General features: G+C 49.5%; 1 protein-coding gene across 1 annotated transcript in view; it reads right to left on the bottom strand.

The window, feature by feature from the left end:
* LOC144947799 (dystrophin-like) overlaps positions 1 to 23038 on the bottom strand; it is a 330156-nt gene that overhangs the window by 249986 nt on the left and 57132 nt on the right. Inside the window, exons 15-25 of the mRNA XM_078877152.1 lie at positions 21726 to 21881; positions 19658 to 19831; positions 17648 to 17821; positions 12266 to 12415; positions 9557 to 9781; positions 8207 to 8382; positions 6564 to 6708; positions 5870 to 6045; positions 4379 to 4529; positions 1901 to 2101; positions 742 to 921 (exon numbers count right to left, since the gene is read on the bottom strand). Coding sequence (XP_078733278.1) covers positions 742 to 921; positions 1901 to 2101; positions 4379 to 4529; positions 5870 to 6045; positions 6564 to 6708; positions 8207 to 8382; positions 9557 to 9781; positions 12266 to 12415; positions 17648 to 17821; positions 19658 to 19831; positions 21726 to 21881 — 1908 coding nt within the window. The remainder of the gene's footprint in view (positions 1 to 741; positions 922 to 1900; positions 2102 to 4378; positions 4530 to 5869; positions 6046 to 6563; positions 6709 to 8206; positions 8383 to 9556; positions 9782 to 12265; positions 12416 to 17647; positions 17822 to 19657; positions 19832 to 21725; positions 21882 to 23038) is intronic.

Raw genomic sequence — 23038 nt, 5'->3', positions numbered from 1 at the left:
GTCACGTTCACTGCCGAATCTCGGAAAGCGCAAGTGGTTCAGCGTTAATTTCAGAGGCATAGCACCGCTGATTTTAAAGACATTGCATTCACCGCACAGAACTGTAGCGACACGACCGCACACTACGATATCCGGCGCCAAACTGTGCCACGCGCCTTCCACGCGCGGCTTTTTACTTCTGATTCCATCCCGATGACGTACACGTGCGCATGTTAACATCGCCGCAACGGAATCGTCATCGGAACGAAAAATCGGAAGAAAAACCAATGACGTACGATAACGCGTACGTCAGAGGTCACAAACGGGTTTTGATTCCTTACCCGTACCCGTACCCGGCCGCACCAAGGTCGCAAACGGGTACCCGTACCCGGCCATACCCGTACCCTACCCGTACCCGGCCGGGTACGGGTAGGGTACGGGTATCGGGTACCAGATTGCGACCTCTGGGATGAAGCCATGTTGCAGGTGCGGGTGGGTTGATTCTAGGAACTTGAATTGTGAGAAGAGACAAGACCTTGGGAAATGAGTGACAAACAGTTACTCACCAGTGACTCACGGTCTACCCGTACCCGTACCCGGCCGCACCAGGGTTGCAAACTGGTACCCGTACCCAGCCGGGTACAGGTAGCCGGGTATCGGGTAGGGTACGGGGATCGGGTACCCGGTTGCGACCTCTGGCATACGTCGTCGAAATGGCAAAAAGTTAACCCATGCGAGAATCCTCCCACCGCGCGTGCGCACCTGCACGCCGGACCCCGGCGTCGGTGGCGGTGGTGGTGGCGCCTCGTCGCGGGACGTCCACAGCCGCGTCCGGGCGGCGGCGAGCGCCGGCAGCAGCTTCCCCGAGCGCTCGTCGAGGCGCGACATCGAGTGCAGCAGCCCCTCCACCTCGCGCCAGCGAGCCGGCAACTCGTGCGACACCTGGGGGGGGGGGGCGGGGGGGGCGGGGTGCGTGCCCGCAAGCGACCAGAGTTATCAGAATCTTACTGGTAGGAACCTTCTGGTTACACCAGCCCACAGGGGATTATTGTGTCCGTCAGTCCGTCGTGCAGGGAGGGGCTGGGTGGGGAGGGAGGGGCTGGGTGGGGAGGGAGGGGCTGGGTGGGGAGGGAGGGTGGGGCTGGGTGGGGAGGGAGGGAGGGTGGGGCTGGGTGGGGAGGGTGGGGAGGGGCTGGGTGGGGAGGGTGGGGAGGGGCTGGGTGGGGAGGGGCTGGTCACCCTGTGGTGCCCTTATAAAACTCAACGTTTAACCTACTCACGCCGGCTTGTGCCCGCTCTCACAGTCGGGCATATTTGCAGAATACACCACGCCGCCGTTGACCCTGGCCATTGACCTAACAACCCAACGTTCCTACCAGCTCCCTCCGCAGGAATGTGTTTATTTCGGACTGGAGAAGGACTCCGACGAGCTGTGATGCTACTTTTCACAGATGTCCCAGTCGGGGGGGGGGTCAGAAAGTGTGGGTGAACAACTACAAACGAAACACAAAAAGCAGTTCCAAAGAAATGATGAGACGAAGATCGAAACCGGTACAGAATATTCTTGCCGAACAATATTCGTCTGGAAAGCCAATAGAACTAGTAAAATTACAAATATATGTAATTATACGTGGAAACACAGAACGGAGATGTGTTTCTATTTGTTCCTACTCACATGACCGCACGTGACAGTGCATCCCCTTTCATCGATTCAAAGTCGATTGCTGGGCTCAAGATAGACGAAACAAACCGCGCGCGCGAAATCCGCATTTGCGATTCACGCGATCGCTGCGCTGCCATTATCTTTGGGCTCACGGTGCGGTGGGCATCGACGGGGCCTTCGGCCACGACGACGTCTATGACTTTGAGCGAGCGAAGGCAGGCGGGTGGGTGGGGGGGGGTGAAGGGCTTCCCTCCCTACCTTGTCCCACAGGTGGAAGAGGTTGGAGAGCTCGTGCATCTGATCGTCGTCGGGCATTGCCCAGACGGCCTTGGCGTCTCCCATCCCCCCCTCCTCCGCCTCCTCCTCTTCGTCCTCCAGCACCGGCGGCGGCTGCTCCTGTGCGCTCTCGCGCAGCCTCTCCAGGCGCTCCCTCCACGCGGGCAGCTCGTCGACGCACACCTGCAACGCACACGCGTCGGCATCGCCGGGAGGTGACGGGGCCTCGTTTCCTGGGGTGTTATCGGGGAAAGGGGGGGGAGCTTTTGCCGGTGCAGCTCCCGCGCTTTGAAACGCTTTGCCTTTGCTAAATGATTGAGACAATCAGTAGTCGTTGGAGATGTTTACAGCAAGTGCTGTCTTGCAAAAACTCACCTATTTAAATTGGTCTTCACGCCCTCACCCCCCACCCACAGGTATTGGTTATTTATTGCTTTTCATATGAAAATTATAATTATGAATAATAATTGTAATTGTTATTTTAAAGTGCCCTACATGCCGGGGGCATCTCACAGCACTTCACACACATCTCATTTCCACACGTGTGTAAGGACAGCTGTCACTGGGGGTGCCCCTGTGCGGCACAAGGCAGACTGGACATCTGGCCTGCATGTGGGAATTGGTATTGCCAGTGAGGGGGAAGAGGATGGGGGCAACGACTGCTCCGTGTAATCCCAATTGGTTGAAACAAAAATGTAAGTAATCTTTAAATTGGGCACATTTGGACCATACTGCCAGCTCAAGGCCCAATCTATTCAAATGACGTCGCCGGATCTTCAATGTCCACCGTAAGCGAAGCGGCCGGCGCGTACGTTTAAGGCCGACACACATCCGCGGCAGTTGGCATTGCGGCCTGCCGAAAGAGAACCGCGAAATGCGGACCGTATTGTGCGTGTGCCCAATGCGTGTACAAAAAACATTGTCGTCGTGAAATTTCATTGAGCGGAAAATACAAGTCCCTGCGCTTTACTTTAAGCACGTGATGAGATCACGGATGAGGCCAGAATCCAAATTATCACTCATTTCCATGTCGTAACCCTCGCGTCCCCTTGGCCTCCAGGTCAAAAACCGGCGAAGCGCAGCCAACGCCGCACACAAGAAGCGACGACCATCATCAGTCTCTAATAAACGGTGCCGGGCTAGGTGCACTGCGGGCGTCTTTCAAAATGCAAAACATGCTCGTGCATTAGCACACGTACACAATGGACGCGCAAGCACGCCCGTGCAAGCGTGGAAATAAAAAAATTGCGGCGGAAATGTTGGCTTTTTTCATATATATTGTTTTAATAATATATATTTAATAAATTATATACAGGCAGCAAATCATCAAGTCTCATGCCGAAATGTTGTGCTCTGAAGAATGCCTCAGGGGCTCAACTCGGCAAGTGCCAGCAGAGTATTGGCTTGCTTTAGTGAATTAGCGCTGGTCCCTGCCATTACCGCAAGGACCAAAACTAAACTTGCTGACCACGAAGCAGAAAAACATGGATCGAAATGTATTCGTGAAAGCTGCCCTGTGTTTTTATCCTCCTACCCCTAGGAACATGAGGTTTAAGATGGAAAGCCACTGTGCCCATGTGAATTATTAACTCTTTCCCATTCCAATACGTCTGCAAGTTGCACGGTGCGGTGTTCCATTCACCGCCGAATCTCGGAACACGCAAGCGGTTCAGAGTAAATTTTATTTAGAGAGGCGTAGCGCCCGTTGCTTTTAAAGACATTGCTACTCACCGCAGAGAACCGTAACGACACGACCGCACTCTACGTTAGCTGGTGCCTAAATTGTGCCACACGCCCTCTCGCATGGCCTTTCACTTGTAGCAATCTCTACAGTCAGAGCACGACGGACTGTGTGCCACTGTCTAAGCTGGTAGAAGAGAGTTCGTGTGGTTTTGCTCTTCCTCCATTGACGGAGCACCGACTAGAAACCTGTAAAACCTTACTTGCAGAGCTCAAATTAAGCCGGGTCTGTGCGGTTCATATCAACACAGAAAATATTGACACAACCCAGCACACCACATCCAGTATACCTATCGTCATGACTTCGGGGCTATGAGCCTCGTGCCTACTTGAGGTCTAACAGCGACCCGGCAAACATTAATTCAGAACTTAAACCCCCTTATTCTTGGTTCATTCGGTAAAGTCACGTAGAAGCGAAATAATAAAAAAAATAAAACAATAAAATTCTCACGACGTTTCGATTGCAACACAAGCAAGCAAGCATCATCAGGTGTGAAAACCACAGCAAGAACATTTTTGAAAAAAGTGGCGGTTCAAACATTTTCTTGTTGTGGTTTTCACACCTGATGATGATTGCTTGTGTTGCAATCTTAACGTCGTGAGAATTGTATTGTTTTATTTTAATTATTTCCCTTCTATGTGACTTCACCGAAAGAACCAAGAATATGAATCCCTGCAGTCACGAAAGCTTTAAATCGACAAGTAAACCCCCTTGCTTACTTGTATCTGGTCCAGACACTCCTGGAGGCCCCTGATGTTGCCAGGCAGCTGCTGGGGCATTGATCGCCTCTCGGCCTCGACAAGTGAGAGCCGCAGGTCGCACAGCTCCTCCTGAAGAAGGGACGGCGGACACCACTCCTCCTCCTCCAGCCTCCAGCGCCAATGTGGTATAGCAGAGCACAAGCAACGGACCGCCAGAGAGCTCACTCAAATGTTACATGCACCTAACAGTTCGTTACAACGACGTCGACAATTGAGTGGATTCGGTATTCGCATCGTTCTGACCCACTCGGGGCCGTCACGAAGGTGCGGCGTTTCACAGGCGGGTGGCATCTGCCAGGAGAGGGCGATGTTGCCGCGCATGTAATCCCAGGCGAGTCATTTGCGCCGAGATTTTTCAAATTGAGCAAATTCGGGCCATGACGCCGGCACGACAATGGGCCTATAGTCCTTTTTCGAATTATAAATCACGGGACCTCTAGCGTGTTGTAGTAGTAGTCATAGCAGCAGCAGCACTTTACTGTTAACAACCACAGCGTTTACCAGGGTGGCCGCTGGGCTCGAACCGCACAGCCTCCGGCAAGGAGCGGCCAAACGCTCTCCTGCTCGGACCATGTCAATGCCCCTGCGAGTGCACCGCGTGATGACGGGCACCACCGCCAAAGCCGGTACACCTCGTGCTTGACATCTCTACATGGCAGGAGAGCATTGTCTAGCCAAGGGGTTTGTAACCTTTCAAAGAAGGGCAGCAATTTATTTTTTGTCTTTGCCCAAAATAGTTTGAGAGCCGCATCACACGCAGAGCTCCTTGTACATATACACAAACACACAGCAGGCAGACAGCAGTTGACAAAACACATTCTCAATTAAATAACAAAATAGATGTCTATTTATGTTATTTCTATAACAATACAGTTTGACTGTTCATTTTGTCGTCACCAAGACATTCCGTAGTCACCGATTCCCTGTCATATTTAATACATTGCTTATTATTTTTGTGTCAAGTGACGTTTAAGATAACAAAAAACATTTTAATGGCTGCCCGCAAGGGGGGCCCCAAGCCCAAAGATCCACAAAGGAGAAGCCGCCCCAAGAGTTTCCGGAACCGCAGGTTGCCGACCCCCTGGTCTAGCCGGCCCCCTGGTCTAGCCGGCCCCCTGGTCTAGCCGGCCCCCTGGTCTAGCCGGCCCCCTGGTCTAGCCGGCCCCCTGGTCTAGCCGACCCCCTGGTCTAGCCGGTCCCCTGGTCTAGCCGGTCCCCTGGTCTAGCCGGTCCCCTGGTCTAGCCGGCCCCCTGGTCTAGCCGGCCCCCTGGTATAGCCGACCCCTGGTCTAGCCGGCCCCCTGGTCTAGCCGGCCCCCTGGTCTAGCCGGCCCCCTGGTCTAGCTGACCCCCTGGTCTAGCCGACCCCCTGGTCTAGCCGGTCCCCTGGTCTAGCCGGCCCCCTGGTCTAGCCGGCCCCTGCGCGAGCACGAGGAGTGCGGCTGTCACCTCCTCTGCTTGCCATTGACCGCGTCGCGAAGCGTCTCCCAGCGTCGGGCGAGCGAGGCCATGCGCTCGGCGATGAGCGCCGAGTCGGCCGTGTGCGAGTCGCGAGCGATCTCGCCGCCGGCCGACGTCACCGACAGCAGCAGCGTCTCGTGTGCGATGATGCCCTCCATCAGCTCCTGCGGGGTGGCAACGTGCGTTAGGTAGTGGTGGGTTTGAGACGGCAGTGTATGTACGTTGAACAGTGCTAGTTTCAGTGGGTGGGCGAGGTGGTGGGTGAGGTGGGGTGACTGAATGGGTGAGTAAGTAGGTGTTTGAGTGGCCAAGACGGTGTTTGAGTGAGTGGTCAAGTAGGTGAATGAGTGCACGAGTAGGGTGCGAGTGGGTGGTTGGATGCGTGGGTGGTTGGGTAGCTAGATGGTGAGGTGGGTGGGTGGATGAGTGTGTCAGTGGGTAAGTGAATCACGAGTTGCCAACCCTGCGAATGGGAGGTGTGGGGGAAATGAACGCGCGGGGTCAAATGAATGCGTGGGTGCGATTGCTGCTTGGTTTGGCATATGCACTAACGGACGAAAACAGAACGCACGGCACAGGCGTCATTTGAAATAACCACATTCACGAGCGAACAAGTGCAAACGCATTTGGAGCTCCATGCGGGGGTGGGTGCACGGCGAGGCCAGGAACCGAGCCCACTCACCCAGAGCTGAGCCTGCTCCACGGGAGCGTGACCCTCGACCTCCGAGAGCCGCTCGACGAGCGCCTCCGTGTCCGACAGCCACTGGGTCAGCTCCTTCATGTCGCAGTGAAACTGACGCCACTGCTCCACCGCCCGGTCGTAGACCCTGCGGAAGGGACCCCCCCCCCCCAAATGGGCAGCTGCTCGAGTCGTGTCAACGGCACTGCTGTGGGTCGAGGGGCTTCCCAGACGCCTCTATCGTGATTGGCTCTTTTTGAGCACACTTCACCATGCTGCTCAGTGTGGGCCAGTGAAGGCCGGAAGCATAGAAGTGCAGTATGACACAACGCCTGCTGCGCTGCACTCTGTTGACTACCACAACCCCCCACAGGAAGACTTCTTCGCAATTCTGGCACATTGCTTGATGAATCTGGTTGTCATCAACCAGTCAAACGTCGGACGCAACTGTGAATATTGTGGAATTACTTGGCGTCACACCGATGTGCTGGAGTGATAGCTAACTGGCACGTTTTGTTCACGAGACAAACCTTACCAATTGGCCGTGTCGGGCGGTGGTGGGTTATCGAAACGTTTACATGGTTGCAAAAACCTGGTCGCTCATGGTGGCTCCCCATCCAAGCACTAACCAGGCCCAAACCCGCTTAGCTTCTGAGACCCTGTGAGATCGAGCGCATTTTTGGGTCACGGGGTCATAGGCAGAGGACACTGCCACCAACAGTTATAAAATTATTCACAACCAAATCATACCCCCATGATAGTAAGTGTTGAGCGATATACACATGAATTAGTAAATTTTTCTAACATTTAATTTAAAACTGTAAGCACATAAACGTTGATTGCTTCAACCAGAAACACTTTAATAATAATAATAACCCTAATCCTATCCCTAACCATAAAAATGCTTCAATTGATCAAATTGCGATTCTTTCTTCCATTTATACACTTTTTAGATATCGATTGAAATTCGTTTGAACTTTCACATGGGGCATATTCTGGCTTGGAGGGCCCAATCTAGTTTAAACCCCCGGGTATAGTTTAGCTTAGGACACTTTATCCCCCCAGGTATACTCTTGCCTGGGCCAAACTATACCCGGGTTTAATCGGGGCAGGGGTTATATTAGCCTGTTACACCGGCAACAACGCTGACGCATCCATTCTGAACATCTGTGACAAAAAAGCTTCATAGCTCATTGGACCCCTCCTCCTGCAGTCTAAATAAAGATTCCGATTCTGAACACGGTTTTTGAATTTTTGCGCTGTGCTCAGGCCGCTCTGGCACTCCAGAGGGCCTCACATTAACGCTCGGTCGACAAGCGCGTTGTCATTTTTTCACGCGATCGCAAATCACTAAGGTGCGTGTGCGCGTTCAAGTGTGGTTGCCTGCCAAAAAGTATTTGAACTTCCTATTCATCCCTCAGGTGAGAGAATTATTCTTTACTTCCCCTGGCTTGGGCCGTCATGGGCCACGACTCAAAAAACCCATAAACATCTCACGGTCTCCGACAGTGAAAGTGGCCGCTCCTTTACTTAAAAGCGTCACCACTTGTTCACGGCCGGAGCCAAGCCGGACAGGGAGCAAGAGTCTGCCATGACGGGCCGCGTCCAGGAGAGAGGGGGGGGGGGGCGCTAGGGCCCCCACTCACATCTTGCGGTCTCCGAAGGCGGTGGCCGCGCGGGTCAGCTCACGGTGCAGGCGGAGCAGCGCGCCGTCGATCAGAACGGCGTCCTCCGGGGAGGCCGTAGAGGCCACCGCCGCGGCCTTGCGGGCGCCCACGCCGCTTACGTCCTCCCTGAGCCCCTGCAGTGTCGCCTGCACGCACTGTTACGGGGGCAAAGGTCAACAGCGTAGCCCATTTACGCGCTGCTGGGGCAAGTGCCGTTAGCGAGAACCTATTAAGGTCAGAGCGGCCATCCAGGGGGCGGGATGTGGCCACGGCATCATACTTGGCAGCTGTTGTCTCTCCTCTGTGTGTATGCCTATGTTTGTCTCTCTCTCTATGTATCTCTGTGATATCTGTCTGCTTATCTGTCAGTCTATATGTCTCTGGTTCTGTGTTTTATCTCTCTCTCAAATTTAACATTCTCAGGAAGAACGTAATCAACCAGGTAGGGTGTTGACTGTTATGTTATCCGACTCTCTGTTGTATTACATTACATTTCTAAGTATACTAGATTTGTGTTTCTATTTCAGTTATACCTGATGATGATTGCTTGTGTTACAATCGAAACGTCGTATGCTAGTATTTAATTTATTATTTTATCTTTATACGTGACTTTACCGAAAGAACCAAAGAGTAATTCCTGCAGTCACGAAAGCTCCAAATTAAGTTTGAGCTGTTGTCTCCTCGGCGTCGATGTTTACATAACACACCAGGTACTCATTTAAGGCCGAGTCGAACTAGGGCAGGCCCAAAAGTGGTTCAGATAGCTACTCGCAAACGATGTTAGTCGTGGCTGGGAACAGAACTCGCGGCCGCCTGGTTCGTAGTGTGGCGTGCGAACCCTTGTGCCAACACACGTTGCACACAGACACACACACGCAAATACAAGCATCACCCAAGTTCAACATGACAGGCTGTGGAGGCAAGTGTTGTTAGCGAGGCCCTCTTAAGGTCAGAACGGCCAAAGCAGCAATGTCAATATTGTCCCTAATTTAGAACAACATGGAGCAACCGAAATCGTACAGGTGAAGTTTCGGGCTTATTGAACTCATCGATTAATCTGTAGATTATTAGTTCAATTAAACAGATTTACTGAAAAGTAACAAGTTCAAGTTCAAGTTAATTTATTAGGTATAGCCCTGTGAGCCATTCGGCTCTTGAATCGGGTGCAACCGCAACAAACAAAAAACAAAAACATGAACAAAAAACATCTTAAAGTGACTATGTGACTGAGTGCAAACAGAAAATCCAAGAAAAGAACAAGCGAGTGGTGAAGTGGAGGAGGGGGAGGGGGGGGCGAGGGGTTTGGCGATCCACGCTCTCGAGCCGTACATTCAGACAGTCCTCCTGCCGCGAGAAGTCCTCGTAGTGACCAGAGAGCAGCTCCGGCGAGCGCAGGCGCTCTTCCGCCTCCGCCACCCTCGCTCTCAGCGCCGTCAGCTCGGCGAGGAAGTCTCCCGGGTTCGCGGGGGGCGGCTGCTGCGTCTCAACGGCCCGCCCGGCGGACCCTTCCGGCGAGACGGCGCCCGTGCCGTCCGGATTCGCGTCGCCCGTCTCCTGTGTTTGCGGGCCGGGAACGGGCGAGAGGGACGAGAGGGACTCAAAGGCCGCACAGAGCAGCGCTGGCCAACCAACGGCGTCACGATTCTTAGCGATGGCGACCCGATGAGAGTTAGCCGATCCTTCAGTCAGCGTACAGATTTGTATGGTGTTGAAGGCGGCCGAATAGTTTATACGGAGTGGATTTTTGCCAATAGGATTTGGAAATCCGGCAGTATTTGTCGAAGATGCCCGACTCTGTTGATGGAGACCAAGGAGGTCGAAACCAGTCCCGAATATTCCTGCTTAAACAATCGCTGCTGGATAATATTTGTCCGTAGAGCCAATAGGCCGATAGCTAAAACATATTTTATTCATACGTGGAGGACACGGGATGAAGGTCTGTTTGTATATGTTCATAACCAGCCGCTCTGACCGACAGCCACCGAGAGACAAATTTACCCATAAAATAAAAAGGTCTCAAACACAGATTAAATTTTACGATCACAAACATCACCGACTGACGGACAACACGCGGGGGGGGGGGGGGGGCATGCTCATCGAGCGACCAGCTCGACGGACGCGGGCGTGTGCGGAGTGAGAGGAGCCGCGGAGTGCGGCGTTTTTTTTTTATCCAAAGCATCGCTTGCCTTTGCGAGGAGCTCAGAGCAGGGAGGCAGCAGAGAGACGCAATGGGAGGATCGCGAGGGGGAGGAGTGGGGGTGCGGTGGGGTTGGGGGGTCGGCCCCCTTGATGGAGGCTACGCTGGTCAAACGGTAAGGCCCCCTGTGGGCCCCCGCAATACCCATGGCTTGGGCTTGCAACAGCGCCAGCTGGGGAAGGGGGGGGGGAAGTTGTCGACAAATGGAGAGAGAAAGAGACGGTGATTTAAATGAACAAGCATGTGAAAATTACAGCGACCGTTAACGTTGAAAAAGCGTGAAAGTTCTCAGGTTGAGACGGAGATGCGATGCGGATAGGGAAACTATTGGGTTGTTATTCCGCAGAAGCAGTTTCAGCGAATACGAAAAAAAGAAGAAAAAACAGCAGGGGCACGCGCAAGTCGTTTTCATAATGCATTGCCTCTTGAGATGCGCATCATACTTGATAATACAACATCACAGTCACGAGTGCCATCGGGTCTATTTATGGGTTTTTACATCGCTGCCTCGAACTATGGACTGAGGAGCATCCGTCAGCGTTTAATAGGAGACCAATGTCAAAAGCGCACCTGTGCATACGTTCGTCACGGTAAACACGTGGCAAGCAGCCACGGTTAACACCGGGTCATTCGATCCTGTTTTTTTTTACTTTATTCATTCAAATTTATTGTCCGGTAAAATGAGCATTCCTAGGCCTTGACATGGCAGGGCAAATAAATCCTGAAGGAAACAACGGGGCTGTGGTTGAATGCAACATCGCATTTCTAAACAAATGCAGTTATAAAGCCAAAAGTATGAAATGTAAAAAAAAAAAATTCGATTTAAAGCTTTCGTGACTGCAGGGATTCATCTTCTTGGTTCTTTCGGTAAAGTCACGTAGAATGGAAATAATAAAATAATTATTATTTTAAAGTCACGTAGAATGGAAATAATAAAATAATAATTATTTTAAAGCCACGTAGAATGGAAATAATAAAATAATAATTAATTTCTTATTTCCATTCTACGTGACTTTACCGAAAGAACCAAGAAGATAAAAAAAAATGTTTAACAAAGAAACATGTGCGTGATTATTGCTTATTTATGGCAATAACTTTTTCATTATTGTAAATTAATACGACACAATGTGCATTTATGTGGCGTCGAAATGTGAAGAGAGGCAGTCTTAGACAGTCATTTGCCTTGAGAATCCAGTGTACTCAAGGGTGGCTTATAGATCGATTCAAACTCAGGATCCAGTGGTGTTGGCTCACCGTCTTGACTTGGGTTTTATTCCACTAAGCCACCCAGTTACCTGCTAAATTAATCTGTATGGAATTCCTAACAGCTGTACGAGCAATTACATCTCCAATGAATGAATCGTATACACAGCACACACGCAAACACTCCGTATACACAGCACGCAGACATTGAGTATACAGTATACCACACAAACCTTGAATATACAGCATACCACACAGATATTGAACATACAGCATACCACACAAAGACTGAATACACAGCATGCCGCACAAACATTGAATAAACAGAATACCACATTCATTCTAGATTTGAAGCTTTCGTGACTGCAAGGATTCACATTCTTAGGTTTTTTCGGTAAAGTCACGTAGGTAAAACATTAAAATTAATAAAAGTAAAATAAAATATTTGACTTTAATAAAAGTAAAATAAAATATTTTACTTTAATAAAAGTAAAATAAAATATTTTACTTTTATTAATTTTAATGTTTTACCTACGTGACTTTACCGAAAAAACTTAAGAATAAGAACACCACATATACATTGAATAGAGAATGAGCGCAGTGCAGGAGAGAGAACAGCACAAACACATCCGTTCCACCTGATGGTCGACCTTGACCTTCACAGCACTCAAACTCTTGGCTTCCAACGTCCTCAAGTGTTCGATTCCGCCATCGTCATCCTCCCCTGCTGCCGTCCCCGATCCCTCGCCCAGGATGGTCGAAGCCTTCCCCGCCGTGTCCACGTCGGGCTGTCGGGCAAAGAGCAAACACGGTGGCCTATCCGCGCGCTCTCTCTCTCGTTTCTGCGAGACGCTGGTTGCAACCGTCGACGGCATCAGAACGTCGGCGGGCCGATGCACAAAGTACCTCCCCCCTCAGGGGCAGTGCGATTGTGGCCCTGCCACCCAAAAATGCGGTCCATATAGTAAAACTCATAGAGGCACAGACATATACAAATAGACTCATTGAACACAAAGAGATACGAACGTATGTACGTCATGGGGAGACAAATATATCTCACGATACTAGAATAATAGACTGCACGTAAATGCATCGTCTTGGGCAACGCGTCAATACACAACTGATAAAAAAAAAATGGGATTTTTTTTTTTGGATGTCCCAGAAAGGCTGACCCTGGGAAATTAGGACGAGTGACAACCCTATGCAGATACGCAATAGCCCCAAAACTCATGCACAACTCATTTGTAACAATCTCCATAATGAGGCCAAATATTCTCTGAGGACGTATGTGTGGCTTGTGCATGTGTCAGATCTCGAAGACAATTAAGGAGGTGGCATTTTTCCGGTTTAAATAATTAACAGAATTTGCCTTAAGGCATCAATAACAATATCACAGACCCCACCTAATTAGTATGCATGCTTTGATAAGCGAGTTTGTATTTAAAATGAATCTTTACTTTTTATTCAATACTCCCCCATTGTGCATCACCGGACAATTTTTTGGAGGAAGAGGGACTTTGCGATTTTTTTGTTCTGCCGTGGATTTTAGCCGAAGATTGGATCATTCATCACCGCTGCACCAAGCCAAATATCACCGAATGACAGACTGTCACAGCTCGTGACGACAGCGCGCCTATACAATCATTGCCTCCAGAGCAATACCTATCAGGGGCGAAGGGGGTTCATGGCCTTACTTGCGGTACCGGCTTAAATGAAAGTTAAGCTAGATGCCCGTCGAGGTAGCGGCGTCTTTGGCCATTTGGAGCCCGCTACGGATCAACACAGAGGCAGGCAGTTGTCTTCACGGGCACAGCCGCACTGAGGCGGAGGGGGCAGTGTCTGGCCAGCGAATGGTTTCCATGGGTTGTTGGTTAGATCACAAATGCACGGTGACCTTGGCTAACCATCGAACAAAGACGGTCACTGTATCGTGCACTTTCAGACTGCTTCTGTGGCCATCTGGAACGCTCTTCCTTCCTATATTTGGAAGCCACTGGAGCTTTATATGCTTGTTTAAAAAGAGAGATTGAAACACTAATTTCTAAAGAAACCGATTTCTGTGTTTTAGTTGTCCTTGTATGTATATATGTATGTTGGACAGTAAAACCTTGGATCGCGAGCATAATTCGTTCCGGAAACGTGTTTGTAATCCAAAACACTCGTATATCAAAGCACTCGTATATCAGTTGTGATCACGTGATGCTCGGCAGACAAAGCGTATATACGTACTACTCGTATTGGAAGACCTCGGTCGTTTATCAAATTAATATTTCTATAAAATGTTTGCTCGTCTTGCAAAACACTCACAGACCAAGTTACTCGCAATCCACGGTTTTACTCTACTTCTTTGGTACCGTACATCGCCAACTGAACTAATCGGAGGTGCGGGATTACAACGGTTGGCTATGTACGGTACCGAAAGAAGTTCAACATCCATACATAGCTGATGAGTCTTCATGGTAATGGATCGCTCTGAGACTGAATGAGGCCGCTTTAGCCGACAGATCTCTATGCAGCGGCGCAGGTCACACTGTGGAAATTGGAGGTGCCAAAAGAGCGGAAGTTCCGGTGGTTACTGGGGTAGATAACAAACGGGATCCACTAAGTTCACCCCAGACTTCATCACAGGTTCTCTCCTGTAACTATAATGATCTTAAATCTCACGCAAGAAGTGGCTACCGACTCGGTGCCGAGCCTGCTTGCTCGTGCGCTACTGTGTAATTTAAGGTCCTGTCATCGGCGGAGTCAGCATTTACGCCGTGCGGTTGAAGGGAGCGAAAAAACAAGGATTCAAAATTACTACCGTGCGTTTTTTTCCAAAATAGTGTCGGTGACTCTGGTTGTTGTTGTTGTTGTTAGTCACAACTTCCCACTGCGGGTTAATGGCCTCCTCCACTTTCTTCCATTCCTTCATTTTCTCCCTTGGCCCGCTCCAGTAGGGGTCTCCGAACACTTAAAATTTATCTCACATTTCTCTTCCACCATCTTCCCCCGCTTTCTTTGCCTTCTCTCGGGTGTTGATTTTGCAGTCAGTCTCACTACCGACTACACAGTTGGTGTCTTTCGGCCATATCTAAAACTATGGGGAATATCTGGACACCCACGACACTCGTAGTGGTTGCAGGTCCTGCTTGGCTTAACCAACGTGCGTTTGTGTGATGGATATAAATTGGGACACTGACACAATGTATTTCTTGACGTGCGCGCAGACACACACGCGCGCATGTGTGTGCACGCGCACGGGCTCATTGCCGTGTTAATGCGCTGCCATCGAGCAGAAAATCAGCCCAGGGAGCAAACGCTGACAAGGTGATGGGGGAGGGGAAAATTGTGGTAAATAGCAAATCTGGGCGAAGGGAGTCGCAGACGATGATGCTCCTCCGTGCTCTACGCTCCGACGCTGGCTTGATGACAGCGACGCCACGACGTGGCGGGCTGACACGTGACACAAATTGATGCAAATCCGTGGCAGGCGGGAGACCAGGATGCCAATTCAAACACAAATTGACCTGCCGCGCGCGCGTGTCTGTCACCGTGTCACATCCACGGTGACACACGCGCCCTGCCCACACCCGCGCGCCTCAGCCGAGGAGGCGCTATTTGTCTTCTGTACTTCAACGACGCAGCAGGACATGGGATCATTTTCCAGGAAATTAGAAATCCAGTTTTGGTTTCCTCAATTTGACGCCCGCATTTGTGCCGCGGAAAGGCGCTTTTCGTTTTTCTCTTCAAGGAATTCGCACAAAATCCACAGCAGTTTCGTGAAACACTGCACCGCGGATAAAAAATAAAAGTTAATTGGATTGGGCAGGGCTCAACGATAAATGGGATTGACGGCTGACAGAAGAGTCTGACGATGGAATGACAGCCGAGGGAGAGAGAACGCGTCCGAGGGAACGAGGTGATGAGATCTGATGGATTGCTCCTGGCAAGGGACCATATACATCGGCTTCGGATGCTCTTGATTATACCACGGGCGAAAGAGAGAGAGAGAGAGATTAGCCATGAACTTCGTTGCAATCGCAAACGTTGTGCCACGAAGACCCACACCTATTACACCGACCGTGAGGTGACACTGAATAACGACGAACAGGTGCACAAATATCATTAATCAATTTGCATATTCAATCACACTTGGTAAACAAAAAGAAAAAAAAAACCCTTATCTCTGCTAAGCCGATTCAATAAGACGTGGGTTCTTACAGTTAATGGCATCGCTGCGCCGATGTCACCAGCAACACAACCCCCGACGGACCCGTTCTATGCTGCCTGTGACTCATTCCGCCTGGATGCACTTGATCCCATCAGACCTTGGAAGCCAAGCCGGGCTGGGATAGTCCTTGGTTGACCTGCCATGCATAAACAGCTGTTATAGGCTGTTGTGGGCCTACGAGGTTGGCAGCGTATAGCAAAGCGGCCAAATTCATTATTTTACTGGGCATCTTTGCTTCCACATCTATGCTCCACACAAAGACAAAGATTCACCCAATAGCCCAATCAGATTGTTGCAGCAAGTGCTGCTATAGCAAGCACAAATGAAGGCCAAACCCGCACACGAGGAGGTGGGTGGCCAGCACCATGCCCACCTGCCTTTGTCTCCCGAGTTGCGATGTTTACTTACACACCGCACCAGGTACTCATTCGAGGCCGAGTCGACCTAGGAAAGGCCAAGGATCGGTTTAGATAATCTCTATCATTGGTGTTAGCCATGAGCAGGAATCGAACTTGGGTCTCCGGGTTCGTAGTGCAGCGCACTAACCACTGCACTACCGTTCCCCACTATGTTCCCCACTAACCCGTACTGACCAGCATGGTGAAGTAGAGTCAAGTAACGCGCATGAATACCATGCTGAGAGACTGCCTGGCTCATTGCAGACTTGGGCTGTGAATTTGCAAGAGCTGATAGCGCAGCAGAGCCTACTTGAATTCATCCGTGGTGGAGTTTTGAGTGTTGCCACCCCATGCATGTGTATTTCCTCTCCATCATCAATATTTCCACGTGCGCCAAACACCAATTCATGGCCAAACATCCCAGGGCAAAACTGTCACGAAAAATATTCTTGATGCACAAGGAGGTTTTTTTCGGCAAATAAAGGAAATTATAATAATCATCACTGTTGCTGTTGTTGTAAATGGACCATTGCCCAGAACACTACCTGAATACATTTAAAAAACATTAAAATTCTGGGCATGTTAATGGTAGCAGCTGTCCAGAAATTAATTAATACAGCACTTCCAATTTGCTGCCAACTCAGTGGGCGTTCAAATTCTAAATCTTTATTTATACTGCAGGATAAATCTAATGTGCTAGACGGCTCTTCTCCACTGATGTCCAGTAAAAGCAGGTCAGAAAGTTACATTCACATGGCCGCCCTTGAGCACGAAACCAATTTTACATGTTTAATCTTTCTCCAAAATTTTACCACAATTGTGCCATCGGCGTGGTGTGAAGACACGGAGGCAAACTAATCGGATCCCTCGCACACACAGCGGTGCAAACCTCCAGAATTTTAGCAATCCTGCACTTCCAGTCTGCTGCCAACGCAGTCGGCGTTGTCTTGACGAGAGCTCGAATTCACAAGCAGCATGCGGGCGCATTCAGAATCAGAATCTTTATTTATACTGCAGCAGGAATCCGATGAGCTATGAAAGCTCTTTTCCACTGATGTCCAGAAATTTGAGCATGAAACTAATTTTACATATTTTATTTTTCTCCGCAATTTTACCACAATTGGGCCATCGGCGTCCAGTCAAGACACCGAGGCAACCATTCGGATCCCTCCCACAGCGGTGCAAACTTCCGTGACAGAGAGATGCCCACGGAAGGGTGCATCGCTGCACTGCCTGGATTCAAACCCGGGGCCTTCAGCGGTGCCAGCTCAGCCCTCTGGGCCACCGGGTCAGCCAGGAGACCCTTCTTCTTAAACGGTGAAATACAACTTTTTAAGCAGGAGATTTGTTTCCCAGAACCTGGAGAATTAGGAGGCGTCACCGGATTCAAGTCCCCCGCCACCCCTCACCGTGAGTTCCCGCAGGCGAGTGGTGAGGGCCGCCCATCTCTCCGTCACGAGCCCCACGCGCGTCTCGACGTCGTTGGTGGCGTCCCTGGGCACGAGGAGGCCGCTCAGCGCCAGCCACGCCTGCACCACGCCCTCCATGGCTGCCCGCCGTTGGTCCACTTCCGCGCGGAGGCCCTGGGAGTGTGTGACAAGGGCAGCGGGGGGGGAACAAATACGTGATTTGTTAGCGAGTCGAGGGAAGTGTGGAAATATAAACAGTCGAGGGTTGAAAAAAATATGAAATAAAAACAGCAAAAGCTTTTGCTCATGGTATTTCTCTCCCCGTGAGAAAGCATTGCAGTGAAACCGAATCCTTAACCTTTCATGATTGAACCCGTAACATGATTGTGGCAGACACTCATTCAATATTAATAGAGCTCATATCAAATTCTGAAATATTATTAGGGTAAAAAAAAAATCGATATTTTCTGATAAGTCAACAAAATGATACGAGGTTAAATAAGGCATTGGTCTTGCTTGGTGTTTTCTTACATGGGAGACTTTATCCAATATCTTTTCCCATCACGTACACAACTGAGCTTTATATTATAATTTTTCTTCTTTTATTCCCGATTGGACGATTATCTTTCACGATTGTTTTTTTTTGGTAATTATTTGTTTACTTTTCGGGGAAGCTTTCCTCTGGACAATCGCACTCAACTTCGCACACGCAAGGAATCGATATGGAAAGATGGATTATTTTAGCCATCTTGTGTTTGTTTGAGAAAAAATACGGTAAAAAAAAGTAAGTTGTGTCAGTGCAGAGCATGAATTGTTACCAAACCTGTATTACACGCAAGGGTTGCCATACATGTCCAATTGATAAGCGACATTGTTGAGCTTTCATTTGTGACCAGGTCGCTTTTGAAAAACAAGTTAATTCCTCAGTGGGCTCTTTGCCTGTAGGATGGGGATGGTTTAGTTGTTTTTTTTGTTTGATTTGTTTACCTTTCTTGTACTTTGCACTATTAACGCGTTTTTGTACTGTTTGTTGGTTTTACCCTTTCTGGCAATACTTTGATACTGGCTAAAAGGGTCCCATTTTGTAGCTGCTCACCCCGAGCTTTAAATGCTCTGATAGTGGCATGGTCTTTGTGCTGTTCGCTTTTGGGCGTTCTCTGTAAGACACTGCTGAGACTAGGCCCTAAAGAAAGCCGTCTCTGGTGTAGGCCAGTTTCAAAGGCAATGCAAATATTATCAGAGCATGTTTGTTTGCATGTTCACCACAAGTATACGTGGTTACTTCGAACTTGATTCCTTGCAATGCAGCATCACCTAATAATGTGTTAGGTTTGCTCATAAGCACAGTGGTCACCCAGAACAGAACAGAACCATCCGATTAGCACGGTTTGGCAATGTACGGTGCGGAAGATGTTCAACACACACACCCACACACATTTCACATGTACAAAATCAGGAGGCAAGAAGGTGATGCACCACCCGGCTACTCCTGACGCAAATCATCTGGACCAACACACACGTGACTCTTCATCAACATCAGCCACACGAAGAAGACAGCATCAGCGCTGACTAAGCGACTAGCGCATTCGTTACCGGTGACGTCTATTGTCACCCGCCGCCATCGCTTCACCCTTCCCCATTCCCATGACGTACGTCCACGTCATCGGTTTGTCTTCCGATTCGGGGCTCGGTCACCCTGTGGGGTCACCACGTGGGAGCTCCTTCACCCCGTAAGGGTCACCACGTGGGGTCACCCCGTGGGAGCTCCGTCACCCCGTGGGGTCACCACGTGGGGTCACCCCATGGGGTCACCCCGTGGGAGCTCCGTCACCCCGTGGGGTCACCCCGTGGGGTCACCCCGTGGGAGCTCCGTCACCCCATGGGGTCACCCCGTGGGGTCACCCCGTGGGGTCACCCCGTGGGGTCACCCCGTGGGGTCACCCCGTGGGATCACCCCATGGGGGCTCCGTCACCCCGTGGGAGCTCCGTCACTGTGTGGGGCTCGTTCACCTCGTAGGCACCGCTCTGACTCTCGTCCTGCGCACGGGGGGCGTCCTTCAAAGCGCAGAGGCCCGCCAGCTCCCGGTGAGCAGCCGACAGCCAGTCGGTCAGTGAGCCCAGCTCCTTGCGCAGTCTCCGAGCCAGCTTCAGAGCCTTCTCTAGCCTCTGCTTGTTCTCCGTCACCTGCAGGGAGGGGCGCGGGGATCGCGCGCACTCACGTTAACGCGCCGCATTGCTCGGGGCGCAAGACTAAAACTAAAAAGGTAAGACGACGGACTTCACGCTGTGTTCCCGTTCCACATCGCACGTCGGTGCTGTGGTTTCCGCTCGTCATTGCGACCGATGTTGTCAAAAGGCCACCGGATATAGATTTGACAATCTCCCTCTTCTATCAACGACCAGGGTCCATCGCGCAGCAGACGTGGTGTATCTCGTTCACTGCAGTGAGACTATGGTCACTAAGGTCTTTGTAATCGTACTACGATCAGTTGAAAATGTATCTGTCCGAGCCAACTTAAGATAGAGAAAATTATCAAGCAATACCAGTTTATGTCCGTGCAATATTCACAATTTAACATGAGACAGTTATTTTTTTGCTCCCATTCCAACTTGCTTCATTGCTGTACTTAATTTTATTTGCTTCGGAAATGTTGGTGACCCAGGTCCGCGCGGGTTGGCCAGACATTTGCTGGTCTTTTGAGTTCTCACCCGGTTAAACAAATAAACTCGAAAACCTGAAACTTCAATGTCAAACCATGGACCACGTTGTTACGCCACGGCCCAATTGTTTCAGATCCCGCTAGCATTCCAAATCCTGGCCATCAGCGTCCTCAACCTGAACGTACAAACATTACTGATCGACTATGCTTTTTTTTTATCCCCATGTCCAATTGTGGCTTGCGATCACTCTGCAAGAGTGAGCTCACGTGCCGAGCATCCCTTGCACACCGACCATCATTTTATTAGGAAACTACTGGAACTGTGCACTTTTAAATTTAAATTAAAAACTAATTTATTCAGAACTGCTTGATGTGTATTCGTTTGTTGTCCTGCCCCCCGCACCTCCGATTAGCACAATTGGCTACGTACGGTGCGAAAGAAGTTCAACATGCACGTGGCAGTCACACCACTTCATTATCACGATCATCATCAGTTGTCGTCTTCGATCCAAAGGTTGGCAATGACATTTTTTATTTTATGCTCTTCCCATGAATCGCTTCGTAACTCTTGGGCGTTGCCTATTCTCTAGTGTCATACATTCACACATCCTTATTTGTCTTCATCTCAGCTTTTGCTCCACTTATCTTCCTTCCATCCATGACATTCAGATAAAGATTCCCCACGTGTACCTCCATGCACATGTCCTTCAAATGCAATGATTAAATGTGCAATGGTTATAAAATATTTTTTTATTGGCATTTGTTTCTAAAAAACTTGAGGATTAAATCTTTCCCTTCTAGCTCTGTTTTGGCATTATCATTGGAGACGGCATTTGAAATCTTTGTAAAATGTTCTGATTATCTTTGGCAAGAGTCCATCCATCACAAATTACAGAATGCTAATGTAACTATGTCATGCCTTAGTATAATTTCCTTAGTTCTCACATCTCTAAAATGTAGACACCCACAAATATAAAACAGAAGGTTCAATACTTTCACTCAGCATGGGTGGCAAGTGCTGAACTGGCACACGTCACGATGCAGACTCTACGACAATTATTACGTTTACAACACACGCATCGAATCGTGCATGTGAGAGCACCAATGATTTTATATTCATGCACATTTCGTGCAAAAAATATGAGCATGCTGCATTCCAACAAAAGGAGCAATTGCGACAGCAGGCGGCAAAACAAACAAGACAACACCAGTGAGGCTGTAAAAATAAGACAAATAATATGTTCTTGAATCAGTTTGTTTCTTCGAGTCGTGATGATTCACTCATTTGTGGACGGGCTGAGAGTAAATATTTACACGCCTCGCGTAACCCTTTGCACAGCAAGTTGCCATGGAACTACCCAGCATGCCTTGCGAACCCCGCCACCCGCCCCTCCATCTCTCGGCGTGAGATCACAAACCTCGGCTCCCAGGTCGTTGTAGAGCAGCTTGAGAGACGTGAGCCTCTGGTCGAGGTCACGCGGGTTGTCCGTTTGCTGCTTCTGAACGATCTGCCGGCCTAGCTTGATCACGGCCTCCACCTCAGGCTTCGCCTCGCTGAGTCGCCGGTACAGCAGCTGGACAAAGGCAGAGAAACAAACACAAAGTAGACGGGATTTAATTTCCCGAGTTAATTAGCCGATTTGATTTTGCACATGCTTCAATTCCGTAAAAATTTAATAAGCCATCACAGCAGAAAATTTTGAACTGGGCCCGAATTTTTTTTAAGTTTCAACAGCACACAAAATGCGCATTGGCGTGTCCAAAAATGTCCCTGATTGTGCATAACGCTTAAGGCCGAGGATCCTTTAATAGACACATTGAACACCATCATGTGTTGTTGAAACTTTAGGCACATGCTACATGAATAATGAGGTTTTCACTAGTTTTTTTGGGAAGTAGTAATGTAGTGGTTAGCAGCACTCATGTTCCAAAACTTGGGGACGTGCTTTAGAACTATGGCCGCGGCTAACATCGGTAACAAGTGGCGTATAATTCTGTCTTGGGATTCTCCTAGGTCGCCTCAGCCTTCAATGAATACCCAGTGAACAGAGTAAACATCACCACTGGCGAGACAAAGTGCGGTGCTGACCACATCACTTCCCTTGTACCCTGCCTTGCCTTCATTGGGCGCTCACTAACAGCACTTGTGCCAACAGCTTATGAAGCTAAAAATGAGGAATCTTCGTCTTTGTATGCATGGTGGTGTGTTCACCACTCTCGTGAACCCAGAGACCAGAGTTAGATTCCCAGCTGTGACGAACGTCAGCAGGAGCTGGTGTCTGAACCGGTCCTGGGCCTCCCCTTAGTTGACTCAGCCTGAAGCCAGTACTTGGTGCATTGTGCAAACAGCACTGGGTATATAAAGGTATTACGTAAAAGGTGCGGAGAACGAGGACCCATATCTTAAAGAGAGGATCGTTTTATTGGTTCTTTCGGTAAAGTCACGTAGAATGGAAATAATAAAATAATAAAAATAAAACATAATAAAATAATTCTCACGTCGTTTCGGCCACAACTCAAGCAGCCGTCCTCAGGTGGAGAGACTCTGTCTTCTCGACAGACCTGCTCTCCACCTGAGGACGGCTGCTTGCGTTGTGGCCGAAACGTCGTGATGTATTATTTTATTATTTTATTATTTCCATTCTACGTGACTTTACCGAAAGAACCAAGAAGATGAATCCCTGCAGTCACGAAAGCTTTAAATCGAAAGATGAGAGGATCGTTGCTTTAA

This window comes from Lampetra fluviatilis, chromosome 47 (genome assembly GCF_964198595.1).
Source record: "Lampetra fluviatilis chromosome 47, kcLamFluv1.1, whole genome shotgun sequence".
Taxonomy (NCBI): Eukaryota; Metazoa; Chordata; class Hyperoartia; order Petromyzontiformes; family Petromyzontidae; genus Lampetra; species Lampetra fluviatilis.
This window is presented reverse-complemented; position numbering and strand designations above follow the sequence as displayed.